The sequence below is a fragment of the Mauremys reevesii genome, linkage group 1 (assembly GCF_016161935.1).
Source record: "Mauremys reevesii isolate NIE-2019 linkage group 1, ASM1616193v1, whole genome shotgun sequence".
Lineage (NCBI taxonomy): Eukaryota > Metazoa > Chordata > Testudines > Geoemydidae > Mauremys > Mauremys reevesii.
Window position 1 is genome coordinate 9,264,446 of NC_052623.1, and position 17,918 is coordinate 9,282,363.

Below are 17,918 nucleotides of genomic sequence, written 5' to 3' on the forward strand. Positions count from 1 at the left end.
TCCATTTAGAAGGAGGGGTGGGGGCCAAGCACAGACAAAAGATTCCCGCCTTGTGCCACAGCTATAAAAGGGGGTGGTGCAGGACAAAATGGAGGCCAATAATGAGAAAACCCCTGCTTACCACCTGAGATGTCTGCTGGAAATAACAAGGATTCTACCAGGGGAAAGGATTGGGCCCAGACTAGGAAAGAGCCTAGTCTGTGAAATAAACTTATTGGAACATCTTTGAGAGTGCGATATTACCTGTTAGCAGTTTCTTAATGTATGAGGCTTAGACTTGCCTGTTTTGTTTTATTTTGCTTTGTGACTTACTTTGTTCTGTCTGTTATTACTTGAAACCACTTAAATCCTACTTTTTATACTTAATAAAATCACTTTTGTTCATTAATAAGCCCAGAGTAAGTAATTGGTACCTGGAGAAGGCAAAGATCTGTGCATCTCTCTCCACCAGTGATACAGAGGGAGGACATTTTATGAATTTACCCTGTTTAAACTTTATACAGAGTAAAACAGATTTATTTGGGGTTCAGGCTCTCAGAAAGGCTGAACACTGGGAAAGTCCCTGTTAACTGAGAAGCCTCTGGGCTGAGTGAATCTCAGTTTCTGTGAACTGCAGAGGTCCATGATCCAACCTCTGGGTCTGTGCTGAAGCTGAACTGGAGTGTCTGGCTCAGCAAGACAAGAGAGGAGGGGCGGCCGTTCTGGCAGGAGGGTTGTCATCACTGGTACCCCAGCGCATCAAGTGACAGTCTTGAGGGGGTCTCTATTTAATTAGACACCTGAAAACTCTAGGCTTTGGGCAGATAACTTAGCAATTAGCTGACAAGGGCACTATATCTAATTCCTGTCTAAAAGAAATAAAAATAAATAAATATTAGACCAACTTAGCTGTGGTACTAACATTTTCTTACATCTTACATCAAGTCACTTAAGGGACACTAGTGAGTTTTAAAATTTGAATGTATATTCTTACTTTTTTTAGTAACTGAGGAGACAGAGAGACCCCATCAGAACTCCTGGGTTCTATCTCAGCTCTGGGAGAGGAGAGGGGTCTAATAGATTACAGCAGGGGGCGATAAATCCGCAATCTATAAAAGAACATCAGAATGGCCATAGTGGGTAAAACCAATGGTCCATCTCTCCCAGTATCCTATCTTCCAACGATGGCCAATGTCAGGTGCTTCAGAGAGAAAGAATTGAACAGGTGATCATCAAATCATAGAATCATAGAAGAATCATAGAAGATTAGAGTTGGAAGGGACCTCAGGAGGTTATCCAGTCCTATCCCCTGCTCAAAGCAGGACCAACCCCAACTAAAACATCCCAGCCATGGATTTGTCAAGCTGGACCTTAAAAACCTCTAAGGATGGAGAATCCACCACCTCCCTAGGGAACCCATTCCAGTGCTTCACCACCCTCCTAGGGAAACAGTGTTTCCTAATATCCAACCTAGACCTCCCCCACTGCAACTTGAAACCACTGCGCCTTGTTCTCTCATCTGTCATTATTGAGAACAGCTGAGCTCCATATTCTTTGGACCCCCCTTTAGATAATTGAAGGTTGCTATCAAATCCCCCCTCACTCTTCTCTTTTGCAGACTTAATAAGCCCGGTTCCCTCAGCCTCACCTCATAAGTCTTGTGCCCCAGCCCCCTTATCATTTTTGTTGCCCTTCGCTGGACTTTCTCCAATTTGTCCACACCCTTTCTGTAGTGGGGGGCCTCCAAGTGGACACAGTACTCCAGATGTGGCCTCACCAGTGCTGAATAGAGAGGAATAATCACTTCCCTCAATCTGCTCACAATGCTCCCACTAATTCAGCCCAAAATGTCGCTAGTCTTCTTGGCAAATATGGCACACTGCGGACTCATATCCAAATTCCCACCCACTGTAATCCCCAGGTCCTTTTCTGCAGAACTGCTGTTTAGCCAGTCGGTCCCTAGCCTGTGGCAGTGCACGGGATAAATGCCAAGATTCCTATACCATGGACAACATTAACGTCTACATTGACTTGATATGAATTGGGTTCTAAACATTGGCAGAGCTTGTATGGATTAAGTAGCTATGTTCTTTAGCTCTAGGCAAGATCACATGAAACATACAGAAACCATACTGGAAAAACAGATCCAATCCGCTATTGTTCCAACCAAGTTTTACCTTGAGTTTTTAAAGAGATTCAATCATGTTACAGAACATGACTTTGATGAACCATTTCTGTTATACACTGATACAGCTTCTAACCCAATACTAACTGTAGTAAAACAGAACCAAGGATGGGGAGCTCTTGATATGCAGTCACCGATGTTTGTGTCCTTCCTTCCTGCATGAATTTTGTGTTGGGGGTGTGACATTATCTAAATGAACTGTGACCACATAGATCATTGTTGCAACCAAGGTTATATAGTTGCACCAAATCTTGTACGGGTAACGTGTCTATGAAAAGGTTCTAGTTTGCTGATTGTGATTATGCTCTTTGTATGTGTGTAGCATTTTTATATTTAAAGTTATGAATATTGGCTATTTACTTGTATCTCAATGTGTTTGATTCTAAGTAACACCAGTGAAGCATTTGGCCAATTTATTGAGAAGGGACTATTCAGATTAAGTTCCCAATCAAGAAACATTTAACTGACAATGGACCTTAGGATACTTCAATCCACATCTGAGGAACCTTCCTGGGAACTTTCAAGGTATCATGTGAACAATGGCAGAGGACATGAAAGGCCCTGGAAACTCCTCCATTTGTTCTTCAATCCTGCTTCTAACCTCTGGAGGAACTTTGCTACAAACTGAAGCTCTGAATAAACGACTGAAAGATGCATCCAAATCTGTGGATGTACTCCAGAGACTTGTCTTGAGCCAGCAGTTTATTCCACCACTGCCATAAGCCTGAACTAAGAACTTTGCAATTGTTGTATGTATTTGATTCCATTTAACCAATTTTAACTCTCATCTATATTTCTTTCTTTTTATGAATAAATCTTTAGATTTTAGTTTCTTTGATATATTGACCTGGGTCTGGGGGTTGGTCCTTTGGGATCAGGAGAATCTTTAATTGGGGACACTGATTTTCATTACCATTTGTTCATATAAGGAGTGCTATTGGTGGTGATACAAAGGTACTGGTGGATCCGAGGGAACTGCTTGTATGACTTCTGGTTAGCCAGTGGGGTGAAACCAAAATCCTCTTTCTTTGGCTGTGACTGCCCTGCTCTAAGCAATTTGTCCTGCACTGATACTGTCAGCATGTCCCCCAAGAACACCCCTGGTTACAGAGGGTGCGGGCTCTGGCTGGGGGTGCAGACTCTGCAGGAGGGCTGTGGATGAGAGCCTTGGGGTTCAGGCTGCCGGGGGCTGCCAGGGGCTGTGGCAGCAAGAGAGACTTCCCCCAGCCCTTTCTTGCCACAGCAGCTTGGGGCCAGGGGAGAGGCACTGGACGCCTCTCAATCATCATGAATTTGAAACTACACTGACTTTATTGCCTCTGCAAGCAGAGATCAAAGCGGGGAGGGCAGGGCAGCCTCCAGCTGCCATGATATTCCAGGCAGGAGTGAATCTCCATTAGACAAAGCTTAAAGAAGAGAATGACCTGGAGTCATTTCCATTTTTGCCCAGGCGCCCCCAGCCGACCCCACTGAGGCCAGCCAGGAGCACTCACGGGACGACGATGATGGATACCAGTCGTACTGTACCGTCTGCCGTCGGGAAGGGAAGGGAAGGAGAAGGGAAGGAGATGCTGCTGTGTAGTGCTGCAGCACTGCGTCTGCCAGCAGCATCCAGTAAACATACAGTGACATTGAAAAAAGATGAGAAACAATTTTTTCCTTTGCTTTCATGGGGCGGGGGAGAGGAGGGGCTGACGACATATACCCTGAACCACCCGCGACAATGTTTTTGATCCTTTAGGCTTTGAGAGCTCAGCCAAGAATTCAAATGGTTTTTGGAGAGTGTGGGAACTGTGGGATAGCTACAGTCGTTAGTCGCCCCTCCCTCTGTGAGCGTCCATTTGATTCTTTGGCTTTCTGGTATGCTTGTCTCAGCTCCTTAATTTTCACGCAGCACTCCCTGTTGTGGCCTCTGTCCATCATAGCCTTGGAGATTTTTTCAAACGTTTTGGCATTTCATCTATTGGAACAGAGTTCTGATAGAACAGATTCATCTCCCCATACAGAGATCAGATTCAGTATCTCCCGTACGGTCCATGCTGGTGCTCTTTTTTGATTCTGGGACTACATGGTCACCTGTGCTGATCAGCGCTCCACGCTGGGCAAACAGGAAATGAAATTCAAAAGTTTGCGGGGCTTTTCCTGTCTACCTGGCCAGTGCATCCGAGTTCAGATTGCTTTCCAGAGCGGTCACAATGGTGCACTGTGGGATAGCTCCCGGAGGCCAATACCTTCAAATTGTGGCCACACTAACCCTAATTCGAAATGGCAATACCGATTTCAGCGCTACTCCCCTCGTCAGGGAGGAGTATAGATATCGATATTAAGAGCCCTTTATATCGAAAAAAAGGGCTTCGTTGTGTGGACGGGTGCAGGGTTAATTTGGTTTAACGCTGCAAAATTTGAGATAAACTCGTAGTGTAGATCAGGCCTATATCTTACAGAGGAGAGTTTCCTTGCTCAGAAAGTGCACATCTAACCTGGGGGAATACCAGACCAGCAATGGATATGCTTGGGGCTTTAATGTGAATTATAATTGAGACTCTTTTAAATCCCCTCATTGATGCCCAGAAAGTCAAAAAAATGTTCAAGAAAGAGAAAGGTTTGCTAAAAAAAATATCTGACCCCGTTTAGGAAGTGGTGAAGGGGGTAAAAAAAAAAAAATGAAAGAAAGGAAAATGGAGTGTATAAAACTAAAAAGGGAAAGGGAGGCAAGCAAGGAGAAATCCAGAGCCAAGAGAGAGAAAAGACAATAGAGAGAATATTTTAAATATATAAAAAAAAAAAAAAAAAAAAAATCCAGACAATGGTATTGGTTGTTACTAGATGGAAGTGGTAGAATAGAATTATCAATAATAATGCAGAAAATGTAAAAGTGTTTGCTAAATATTTCTGTTCTATATTTGGGGAAAGAACAGATGATATAGACTCATCATATGGTGATGATAACACTTTTTACATTCCGCTGGCATCAGGGCCGGCTCCAGGGTTTTTGTCACCCCAATCGGAGCCCCGCTTTCTTCTTCGGTGGCACTTCCGCGGCAGGTCCTTCCCTCCGAGAGGGACTGAGGGACCGAGGGACCCACCATCGAATTGCCGCTGAAGACCTGGACGAGCCGCCACTTCCCCTTGGCCTCCCCAAGCACCTGCTTGCTGTGCTGGTGCCTGGAGCCGGCCCTGACTAGCATCTCAGGAGGATGTTAAACAGAAGCTACTACAGTTAAACATTTTTAAATCCACAGATTCTGATAACTTGCATCTCAGAGTTTTGAAAGGTCTGGCTGAAGAGCTCAGAGGACAGTTAATGTTAATTTTCAATAAGTTGGTGAAATGGGGAAGTGCACGAAGACTGAGACAGTGAATGTTGTACTAATTTTTTAAAAGGGTAAACAGAATAGCACAGATAATTATGGGCCTGTCAATCTGATATATGCCTGGCAAGATGATGGAGCAGCTGATACAGATAAAGAATTAAAGGAGGGTGTGATGGGCTGGATCACAGAACCCCCCTTGGGAACTGCCAACTTATGTGCTAAGACTACTTCTGCCCCTGCTTTCCCCGCCCGCTTGGGACTCCAGCACCCTGTCCTGCTGAGCCAGACACGCCCGTGTGCTCCAACACAGACCCAGGGTCTGAACCAAGTGCCCAAAAGCTGCAGGCTTAACTGAAAGCAGCTCACAGAAGTGTTCCTGTCTTTAACACTCAGATGCCCAACTCCCAATGGGGTCCAAACCCCAAATAAATCCGTTTTACCCTGTATAAAGCTTATACAAGGTAAACACATAAATTGTTTGCCCTCTATATCACTGATAGAGAGATATGCACAGCTGTTTGCCTCCCACCAGGTATTAATACAGACTCTGGATTAATTAATACAGAAAGTAGGATTTAAGTGGTTCCAAGTAGTAACAGACAGAACAAAGTGAATTACCAAGTGAAATAAAATAAAACACACAAATCTAAGCCTTATACAGTAATACAACTGAGTACAGATATAAATCTCACGTTGAGAGATGTTTCAATAAGTTTTTTTCACAGACTGGATGACCTCCTAGTCTGTGCACAGTCCTTTCCCCTGGTGCAGCTCTTGTTCCAGCTCAGGTGGTAGCTAGGGGATTCCTCATGATGGCTGCTCCCTTTTCTCGGTTCCACCCACTTATATAATCTTTTTCATAAGGGGGGAATCCTTTGTCCCTCTGGTTCCCACCCCTCCTTCTCAGTGGAAAAGCACCAGGTTAAAGATGGATTCCAGTTCAGGTGACATGATCACATGTCACTGTAAGACCTCATTGTCCACCTGCCAGCACACGCATATACAGGAAGACTTACAGGTAAAACACACCCATCTGCAGTCAGTTGTCCTGGTTAATGGGAGTCATCAAGATTCCAATCCACCATTAATGGCCCACACTTTGCATAATTACAATAAGCCCTCAGAGTTATATTTCATATTTCTAGTTTTAGATACAAGAGCTTTGTAAATCTCTCATGGAATCACATCACCGCTAGGTGCCTTTCCGGATTTCATCTGTTTTACATCTTTTTGCCGCATCAAGAGTTGTTGGTATAATGAGCTGTGAATCATTAGCCCACTGAGAAATCTCTTCAAGAATGCTGCTGTCAAAAGTTGATATCTGGTTTAATAAATTGAGAAAATGTTCAGCCCGGCGATCAAGGATTTTAGTACTAGCTGTAATCTAAGTGCTGCCATCAGCAAAGCACACTGGCATAGAGCCAGCCAGAAATGCATGGTCAACAGACTGCCTTCAGTCCATCCTAGAATGCGTTAAGATCGAGTCTGTTGTCTGCGTCTTGAAGTTTGACTGCTTTCCATGTCCACCAATCCTCTTTCATTTGCTGTAATACATTAGAAGTGTTAGGATATAGATGTTCAGGCCTGTCTGCAAAGGCCTATACTTTCAGAATTTAGCTGTATTCTTATCACTTAGCTAGTTATAGAAGTATAAAAGAAATGTAATTTGTAGAATGTTTTCTTGTTGCCCTTTATGTCTCTAGCTAGTTTGATCTCGTTTTGTGCCTTGGCCTTTCTAATTTTTCCTCTACAGACTTGTGTTATATACATCCTTTGTCATTTTATCCAGTTTCCACTTTTTATAGGACATGGTTTTGGGTTTTTTTTAGATCATTCAGCATTTCCTGGTTCAGCCAGGGTGGTCTCTTGCCATACTTCCTATCTTTCCTATGCAGTGGGATAGTTTGCTCTTGTGCCCTTAATAATGTCTTTTTGAAAAATACCAACTGTCTTCGATTGTTTTTATTCTTAAACTTGCTTCCCATGGGATCTTACCTATCAACTCTCTGAGTTTGCTAATGTCTGCCTCTTTGAAATCCATTCTCTTTATTTTGCTGTTTTCCCTCCTACCATTCCTTAGAATCATGAATTCTATCATTTCATGATTCCTTTCCCCCAAGCTGCCTTCCACTTTCAAATTATCAAACAGTTCCTTCTTATTTGTCAAAATCAAATCTAGAACAGCCTCTCCCCAAGTAGCTTCCTCCACTTTTTGGAATAAAAAATTGTCTCCAATATATTCCAAGAATTTATTAGATAATCTGTGCTCTGCTGTGTTATTTTCTCCACAGGTGTCTGGGTAGTTGAAGTCCCCAATCACCACCAAGTCTTGTGCTTTGGATGATTTTGTTAGTTGTTTAAAAAAAAGCCTCATCCACCTCTTCTTCCTGGTTTGGCGGTCTCTAGTAGACCCCTACAATGACAGCACCCCTTTTTTTTACCCCTTTTATCCTTACTCACAGACTTTCCCCAAATCTGTCTCCTATTTCCATCTCAACCGCAGACCAAGTGTATATATTTTTAATATATAAGGCAGCATCTCTTCCCTTTTTCCCTGCCTGTCCTTCCTGAGCAAGCTGTACCCTTCAGTACCAATATTCCAGTCATGCGTATTATCCCACCAAGTCTCTGTGATACCAACTATGTCACAGTTGTGTTCATTTACTAGCACTATGAGTTCTTCCTGCTTATTCCCCATACTTCTTGCATTAGTGTGCAGACATCTCAGATACTGATTTGATCTCCCCCCTCCAGTTCTGTCTTGTCTCTCCATGATCCCTGCTATTAGAGCCCATGTTCCCCCCATTTCTGACCCTTCTCCCAGATATCCATGTCTTTTACTTACCCGTAGGCTTTGGCCACCTGCCCCCTTCGAACCTAATTTAAAGACCTTCTCATTAGGTTAGCCAGTCTATATCCAAATATGCTGTTCCCCTTGCTCGATAGATGGACCCCATCTCTGCTTAGCAGTCCTTCTTCCTGGAACAGCATCCCATGGTCAAGGAAGCCGAAGCCCTCTTGGTGACACCATCTTTGAAGCCAGGCATTCACTGCCAGGATGCATCTGTCTCTGCCCAGGCCTCTACCTTTGACCAGAAAACACCATCTGCACTCCACTCCTTCACTTGTACTCTCAGAGCCTTGGGAGTCACTTCTGATTGGCTGAGGGTCATAGCTCGCAGTGTCATTAGTCCCCACATGGATGAGTAGCATGGTGTTGTAGTCAGAGAGCCGGATGATCCTTGGCAGTCCTTCCATAACGTCTCTGAAATGGGCCGCTGGCATCAGCATACCTCCCAGGGTGCCATGTCAGGGTGACAGAGAGGTGCCTTGGTCCCCCTCAGAAGAGTCTCCAACTACCACTATCCTACGTTTCCTCCTGGGAGTGGTGGCTGAAGACCTCCCAGCATTGGGGGTACACGGCTTCTCCTCCTGCACCTTACGGGGTGATTCTTCATCTCTCGTTGCCAGGGGAGCGTAACGGTTCTCCATCACCACAGTGGATGGGTTGTGTGCAGGGGTGCAGCACTGCCTGCTGCCAGAAGTGACTAGGTGGCAGAGTTCTCCCCCTGACAGAGCCATCTCCCCTTCCCCCAGTGGTGTGTAAGCAGCCCTCTGTAGTGGATAGCTTCCCCTGCCTGGACATCTCCACATCAATATTCTCAAGGAATTCCTCATGGGCACAGATGCTCCTCACCCTAGACACCTCATCCTGTAGCTCTGCCACCTGCTTCCTGAGAGATTCCACCAGCAGGCACCTCTCACACTGGATGCCCCGCCCCGCCTGGTTTTCTGAGAGTGGCAGGCCACAGGCTCTGCAAGACCACACAAGAATCTGGGTAAAAGCGTCCATGGTCAGGTTGTCTGTCTGGATACTGGCACAGGCGGAGGAGACACGAGCAGTGTTGCAACAGGCAAAGTCAACCTTCCTAACCATAGTGATTATCGCAGGACACCATCTTACAAACTCCCTCTCAAACTCCCCTATTTGCAGTCCCCTGTTCACTAGCTCCCCCTTCTCACTTAAATTATGGCTTTTAAGGCCTTCTCTCCTAGAGCAGCCCTACCTCCTTGTGACAGGTTCGGTCACAGAGACCCCCTTAAGACTGTCACTTGATGTGCTGGGATACCACCGTATACAGGTTAAATTCATAAAATGTCCACCCTCTATATCACTAATAGAGAGATATGCACAGCTGTTTGCGCCCTCCCCCCAGGTATTAATCACTTACTCTGGGTTTATTAATAAACAAAAGTGATTTTATTAAGTATAAAAAGTAGGATTTAAGTGGTTTCAAGTAATAACAGACAGTGTCACACCCCAATGGCCCCATCCCTCGAGTTCCCTGGGGAAGCAGATCAGTATTGTATGTTGCTAACACTGTTGCAAGCATCACAAAGCATTATGGAAGGGGGTTAAAGGTGTGGGTGTGGAATGGAAGATTCCTTTGCAGGTTTCAGGCCAAGGAGTGGGGGGGAGAAAAAAACAGCAGAGAGAGAGAGGAGAAGCAGAAAATGGGTTAACTCTGTGCTCCTGCTAGACCCGACATAAGACGTTGGCTTCAGCTGGCTCAAGGCTGCAGATGGGCTGCTACCTGCTAAGAAAGAAAGGGGGGTGGATTTCAACGCTGCCGTGCTGTGAGAAAGGAGAATCACAGAACAAAATGCAGAGGCTGCAAAAAGAAGCGAGACCGATGAAGGACAGCAAGAGAAAAACATGACGGTCTCATGGTCCTGAAGCTGGTTGTTTGGAGGAAAGCCAAAGAAGCCACAAAAGGCGGTCTGGACTGGAATACCAAGCACAGGGACAAAGGTCTTTGAAGGGGACCCCCACAAGAGACTCCAGGGCATAAAACCCTCTCAAGAGCAGAAGCAAGTTGGAAACTTTGCAGTGGAACCCCGGACGAGCTGTGCACAGGACAGACTTCCGTCCATCCCACCCCCTTCCTCTTCTGATGGTACCCCCAGGCCTGGCCAGCCTGGGGCGGCTTGGCTGTGAGTATGAAAGTGGGTCAGGGTTTGAGCACTAACACTTCTTCCTTCTTTTGAGTGATGTGGAAGCAGTTCTGGCACTTACCGCTGTCCTTTTTTATTATTTTATTAATAAAGCTTTAAAATTTAGACCCTGGGTGTGTGTGCGTGTCCTCCCCCCACAAAGATGCTGTGGTGTCAGCCTGATCAACAGACATTCCAGGCAGATGGGTAATAAAAATCTGTCACAACAGAACAAAGTAAATCAGAATTCAAAATGAAACAAAACACGCAAGTCTAAGCCTGATACATTAAGAAACTGATTACAGGTAATATCTCACTCTCAAAGATGTTCCAATAAGCACAGACTAGATTCCTTCCTAGTCTGGGCCCGATCTTTTCCCCTGGTAAACTCCTTGTTAGTTCCAGCAGACATCTCAGGTGGTAAGCAGGGGTTTCCTCATGACTGCCACCCCCTTTGTCCCATAAGGTGGAAATCCTTTGTCTGTGCTTGGCCCACACCCCTCCTTCTAAAAGGAAAAAAATATAAGATTTAAGATGGATTTCAGTGTCAGGTGACATGGTCACGTGCCCCTGTGAGACCTCATTCTTCATTACCCACAGGATGGCCCTCAGGTACACAGGAAGGTTTGCAGGTAAATAAACTCATGTGTTGTTGTTCTTACTCCTTGATACTTCCTGCAGTGCACATATACGCTCTGTGACTTTATTCTTTCCAAGTGCTGTTATTTTAGTTTTTTGACTAGTCTGTGCATTTCAAAATTTTATTTCTCTCTTACGCTTAAATTTAATTCTTTGAGTGTATATATATTTATATATATAGAGAGAGAGAGAGAGTTAGAGTTAGAGTTTTGTTTCTACTGGTGGCGCACATCTGCACATTACCTTGATATTGGTTCAAAGATCAAAATTTATTCCGCAAATGGATGGGAAAAAAATAAGAGGGAACATTGATTTTGTTGCCTTTTAGTTAATTTAAAATAAATTTTGTAATGTGTCATTACACCACCATGGCTTCAGCTCTGGTGACTACAGTTTCAATCTTAACAGAGTGAAAGTCACTTCTGCTGCTTGCTCCAAATTTAGAGTCTCTAGGAACACATAAAGACCAAAGGTAGTGACCACACATACATTCATCAGTACAAGGTCTAGTGTACTTTATAAGTTTTATTAAAATTACAATTACCCAAGCATATAGAAATTCTATACACACCTCTGCACCAGTTACCAATATAGTTATATTCCCATCCTTAACAATAGTGATAGGGTCTGATGGGTCTCTCATAGCTTGATCATCAGTAGACGGGTGGATCCTGTTGGAGTCTTCCATAGGGAGTTGATTTTTCCCACTCTGGCCATTCCCTTTTTATAATATGATTCTGTCTATACCTACATTTTGTCCCCTGAAAACTTAACAGAACCCAATTTTCTATAGGTGTGGTAAGTTCCCTTTATTCTCATTACCATTGATGCACAACCTGTATCCTGTGACATATGTCTGAGACAGGCGTGCTTTTACAGTATTTTTATGATCTAATATTAAACTTCTGGGTAATTTTGCACAATATTATCACTTAGTGCCTCTTTTCCCAGAATCTTAGGGCATCGGGTTATTTTCCAGTCACTTATACCATCATTTCTTGTCTCCAACGCCTACAATAGCTAAACTAAAATCTTGCAGGCCTCAACCTACAGGTTCTTGCATTTCAACTTGTCTTACTCATGTCTAGTACTTGGTTCCTCTAAATACTGATCAGTCTCACACTTCTATAATTACACAATTTAACCCTAATTAACATACAGTGAAAATAAAGTATAACATATTGATTAATCATAACATCACAAAATAAATGAATAATGAACTAAAATTATTGGCTACAATTTAGACCCCGTCATTTTATAGGTATACTTGAGATGAAGTTTTCCAATATGCATTACTTTGTCCACATCATCCTGGAACATCACTGGGATTGGTCAGAGCCCTCTAGGGTATTCAGGGGGCACCTCCTGGAACTCCTGGCTTCTTTTCCAGCTGAAACCTGTCTCTGCTGCAGCCAGAGCCCAGCAACCAAAGAGTCCCCTCTGTCGCCCTGGTGCCTCTCTCCTGCCCCACCTTCTTCTGACTCATCAGTCTCTGTGTTTTTGAAGGGCTGGAGCAACACTTCCTTTCTCTGTTTCCTCTTCTGGGGAGGTCCCATTCCTTCCATGGCCACCCCTCTGCAGAGAAGCTGGAGAAAACTGCTTTTATCTAGAATTCAGTTACTCCCTTCTACTGGGCGAGCTCTCACTAGGGCTGAGAGTCAATGACCAACCTATTTATAGAGCAATGCCTCTACTTCAGCTTTCTTCCCCTTCATACAAGGTGTGTGAGAGAAGAGTACAGGAAAAGCCCAAAGACATAGGGGATACAGAGGGTTTCTATAACAAAGGGTGAGTTAATGGGGTTTCCATCCATCTAGGTTTTATCCGGACACTCCGTTTTCTGGCTTCTGTGTCTGGGTGCAATGCAGGGTTGTTGTGTCACATCCCAATGGCCCCATCCCCGTAGGGAGTCCTCCGGGGAAGGCAGATCAGCATTGTATGTGGCTAACACTGTTGCAAGCATCGCAAAGCATTTTGGGGAGGGTCAAAGGTGTGAGTGGAGAGTGGAAGTTTCCTTTGTGGGTACAAGAGGCCAAAAGAGGAGGAAAAAGAGAGCAGAAAATGAGTGAACTCAGCCCTGCAGCTGACAGGCTCAGTCTGAAGATAAGACGCTGGCCTCCGCCCAGGGACACTGCTCGCAGCCGAAACTTGGCTGACAACTGAGAAAGACGAGGGCTTGAAAATTGCCCAAGCGGCCGTGGGAAACTGACTACATTGATCTGCGCCTGCCAGACAGCAAAGCCAGTGGAGAGGAAAACAAGGCCCAGGGCTGCTAGTCTGAAAACACAGGTGAGACAACAAGAGGGAGAGCCGCATCAGGCATCCCTGAAGCTAGAATGTTTTGGGAAAGGGAAAGAGACCATAGCAAGCCTGTTAAGTATCAGAGGGGTAGCCACATGCGTCTGGCGAAGTGAGTATTCACCCACGAAAGCTCATGCTCCAATAGGTCTGTTAGTCTATAAGGTGCCACAGGACTCTTTGCTGCTTTTACAGATCCAGACTAACATGGCTACCCCTCTGATACATAGCAAGGCCGTTTGGACTGGTGCAAAGAGCACCAGGAACAGAGGGCTCTGGATGAAAACACTCTCAAAGAAGCCCAGGACTTAAAACCCTCGTGTGAGCTGGTGCAATCTTGAACGGCCCAGGCCCAGGACAGCACTGCTGTACACTCCCCCCCCCACCCCTTTCTTCTTCTGATGTTTCACCCAGACTTGGCCAGTCAGGGCCGTGTGTGTGCGAGTATGAAAGTGGGTTAGGGCCTGGGGGCATTAATGCTTTCTTTCTTCCTCTGAGTGATGTGGGAGCATTCCCAGCACTCTCTGCTGTTATTTTATTATTTTATCAATAAACCTTTAAAATTTAGACACTTGGTGTGTTATGTCATCTCCTCCCCAAAAGATCCCGTGGCCACAGACTGATCAACTGTCATCCTGGGTGGATTGGTAATGAAAATCTGTCACAGTTGGGTGCTTGGTTGTGAACTAGACAGTCCAGCCAAGAAGGACATCTGGCTGTGTCTGATTCCTGCAGGGCAGGGTGCAGGCATTGGGTCATTAACCCACGGGTCTCAGTGGACTAGGTGGGGCATGGGAAGGGGCCTAGGGGAAATATGTGGGGCAGAGGTCAGTGTCTTAAAGAAATAGGGAGAAGAGGGTGGAGTCACGGGGTCCAGTTACCAGCAGTTAGAAAGGTGGCAACTCAATGAGTTAATGAGTTGAATACAGACTGATTCTCCAGTTTGTTATGCTGACACAGCGCGGTAAGGTCAGGGAAGAGTTGAATGTCTCTTTGACTGGCCAGTCAGTGATTCAGGGAAAAGGGCCCAGCACCATGTCACCAGCCAGCTCTGCATGGAGCTTGGTCTGAGAGCCAGAGCACCAGGAGAAAAATTTAGGTCCCTTTATGAGGAAAGAGCCGGAGCACCCTGTCCCGGATCTGTTTGGTCTTCACCCCGTAGATGATGGGGTTCAGCATGGTGGGCAGCAAGAGGCATATCGTGCCAATGAGAATATGGAAATGCAGGGCTATATTCTGCCCAAACCGGTATATGAGGGAGGAGAAGAGACCTGGGATGTAAAATGCTAAAATGGCACAAAGGTGGGAGCCGCAGGTGCCAAAAGTCTTGAGCCGGGCGGCTTTTGTGGGGAGGCTGAAGATGTCCCTGAGGATCTGGATATAGGACACAGTGATAAAAATCACATCCAGACCCATCACACAGAATAGTACAAAGAGGCCGTAGTAACTACTGACACTGGTGTCGGCGCAGGCCAGCTTCACCACGGCCATGTGTGCGCAGTACGGCTGACGGATGATGTTGGTTCTGCAATATGGCCACTGCCTTACCAGGAAAGGCAAGGGCAATGCAATCAAGCCGCTGCGAAGCACAGCCAGGCCAATCTTGGCCACCATGGGGTTTGTCAGGATGGTGGAATGCCTCAGGGGATCACAGATGGCCACATAGCGATCAAAAGCCATGGCCACGAAGATCCCAGAATCCATCGCTGAGGCGCAGTGAATGAAGTACATCTGGGTGAGGCAGGCATTGAAATCGATCTCTCTGGAATTGAACCAGAAGATGCTCAGCATTTTGGGCACAATGGACATGGACATGACAAGGTCGCTGATGGCCAGCATGCAGAGGAAATAGTACATGGGCCCATGGAGGCTCGGCTCCATCTTCACGATGAAAAGGATGGTGAAGTTCCCCAAGACGGCTATGGCGTACATGGTGCAGAAGGGGATGGAGATCCAGACATGGGATGCCTCCAGGCCAGGAATACCCAGCAGAATGAAGGTGGAGGGGTTGGTGAAGTCGGTTTTGTTGGAACCTGACATGGAGTAGGGGAGAAGGGGTCCAACTCTGAGGCAAAATGGTGTCTCCTGTATGTACCGTACGTTCCTCTGACTTCCTGTATGTGCCCAGAGTCTAGGGTGTTCGTCACAGGACAAATGTCTGAATGGAGAGACAAAGTTAACATGAGAAACTGCATGGAAATACTTAGGGAGATCTGAGAGTGGGAAAAAACCAAACCTTTTCCAAGACGTGCCAGGGGCAAACAACCCAACTAGAACACACCTCAGGGAAAGGACCTGGGCATCATTGATAGTAGCTCCACGGAAACACTTGCTCATTCACAGCAGTGGCTGAAGACAGTGTTCGGATGCCTTAAGGAATGCGATGGAGAATACTCTGCTCTGGATATGTGCTCAGTTTTGGTCATCCAGTCTCTATGAAGGATATAGCAGACAGAAAGGGGATTTCTAAGACAGGCTATGAGAATGGGGGAGGCTGCCATATGCCGACTTTCTGTATGTGCCCAGGGTCTAGGGTGATGGTCACAGTCCAAATGCTTGAATGGAGGGACATTGTTAATATGGGACACTACATGCACTACTAGGGGCTGTTCTCATGGGTGAAGCAGATTGGTCGCTCTTCACACACTAAGAATTGACATTTTCATTATTCAGGGAAATGAATTATAAACAACTGACCCTACTAATGCCAACTGCATATTTGATAGCATGTGTCTATTACACCTACATGCCATAGTGTGTTAAAGCACCAGCAGGAAACACAAGTGTGGATACTGGTTATCCCTCATTGCTCCTTAATCCAATGAATGCCCGGCTAGAGAGTCCATGCTGTAGGCAGTTCCCCATTCACCTGGTGGCTCAAAATCTGAGCGTGGAAAAAAAGCAACTCTTTGATGGGTGAAACATACTAACTAGAATACACCTCCATGAAAAGATGTGGCTGTCCACTGATAGCAGCTCCAGAGAAACACCTGCTCATTGGCAGTTGTGGCCAAAAGAAAGACAATGTTCAGATATCTAATGAAAGGGATGGACATTTGCTCAGTTTTGATCACCCAGTCTCTATAAAGCAAGGGTCGGCAACCTTTCAGAAGTTGTGTGCCGAATCTTCATTTATTCACTCTAATTTAATGTTTCATGTGCTAGTAATACATTTTAAAATTTTTAGAAGATCTCTTTCTATATGTCTATAATATATAACTAAACTATTGTTGTATGTAAAGTAAATAAGATTTTTTAAATGTTTAAGAAGATTCATTTAAAATTAAATTAAAATGCAGAGCCCCCCAAACCGGTGGCCAGGACCCGGACAGTGTGAGTGCCACTGAAAATCAGCTCATGTGCCGCCTTTGGCACACATCCCATAGGTTGCCTACCCCTGCTATAAAGGATATAGCAGATAGAAAAGGGATTTCTGAGACAGGCTATGATAATGGGGAAGTTTTGCCATATTCAGACAGACTGAAAACTCTGGGACTGTTTAGTTTAGAGAAGAGACAAATGGAGCATATGACATATGAGAGCAAAATAAAGAATGGAACTACTGACATTGAAATGGACAGAGAACAGTTCCTAACCAGTAATATCTATAGATACTTCGTTCTTCAAAGAGCTAATTCCCCAAAGCTGAGCAAAATTATCATCTTAACTGATTGGGAGGGAAAAAACGAGGCAGAAAAATGGGAATGAAATGTGGGAACTCTTGAAGAAGAGATCATTAGATAGCTTAAAACCACAAGTCCACAGTCAAGAAAGTGGACAACTTTGGAGAAAATGCTGGTTCAGTGGCAAAGTGGAGGCAGCAATTAGAGGTGAAAAACAATATCAAACAAATGGGAAAAAGGGAAAATAGAAAACAAATAATACAAACTGGAAACTATGAACATTGATGAAGGATGTTAAAAGCATCAGGGAAAAATCCATGCTTGGCAGGGCTAAGGATCTAAATAAGGGGTATCTTATTAAGTATATTACTAGAAAAGAAATCGTAGAAAAGATGTAGGCCAATTCCACAGGGAGAAATGAAGCTTCATCATGTTTCAAAAAAAGTAGTGTGTTCAAGAAATCATTTTGTTCTGCATTCGGAAAGAAGCAGTATGAGGTACTGATATCACATGAAGTGTTGAAATACTTTCCAGTACATTAGAAGTCAAGGAGGATGTTAAACAGCATCTACCAGAGAACCTCAGAGTTAAGAACACCAGAGTTACGAACTGACCGATCAACCTCGACAAAGTTAAGAAACAATGGAAAAGCTGGTATGGGATTAGTTAAAAAAATCCCTCTAGGAATATGATTAATGACAGTCAACAACATGGTTTATGGAAAACAGGTCTTGCCATATAAACCCAATTTCATCCTTTAATGACTGTATACATTTGGTTGGTCAAAGGAACTGTGCACATGCCATAGACTTCAATTTCTCTGAGACATTTGATTTAGTAGGGGAAAACATTCAAATAAAAAAAACCCAACATTGTTCAATATCA

General features: G+C 44.7%; 1 protein-coding gene across 1 annotated transcript; it reads right to left on the reverse strand.

The window, feature by feature from the left end:
- Positions 1-14,505: 14,505 nt before the first annotated feature.
- LOC120395952 (olfactory receptor 52K2-like) lies at positions 14,506-15,450 on the reverse strand. Its single transcript, XM_039520794.1, has one exon. It carries the CDS (start codon positions 15,448-15,450, stop codon positions 14,506-14,508), a length of 945 nt encoding a protein of 314 aa, XP_039376728.1.
- Positions 15,451-17,918: the final 2,468 nt, after the last annotated feature.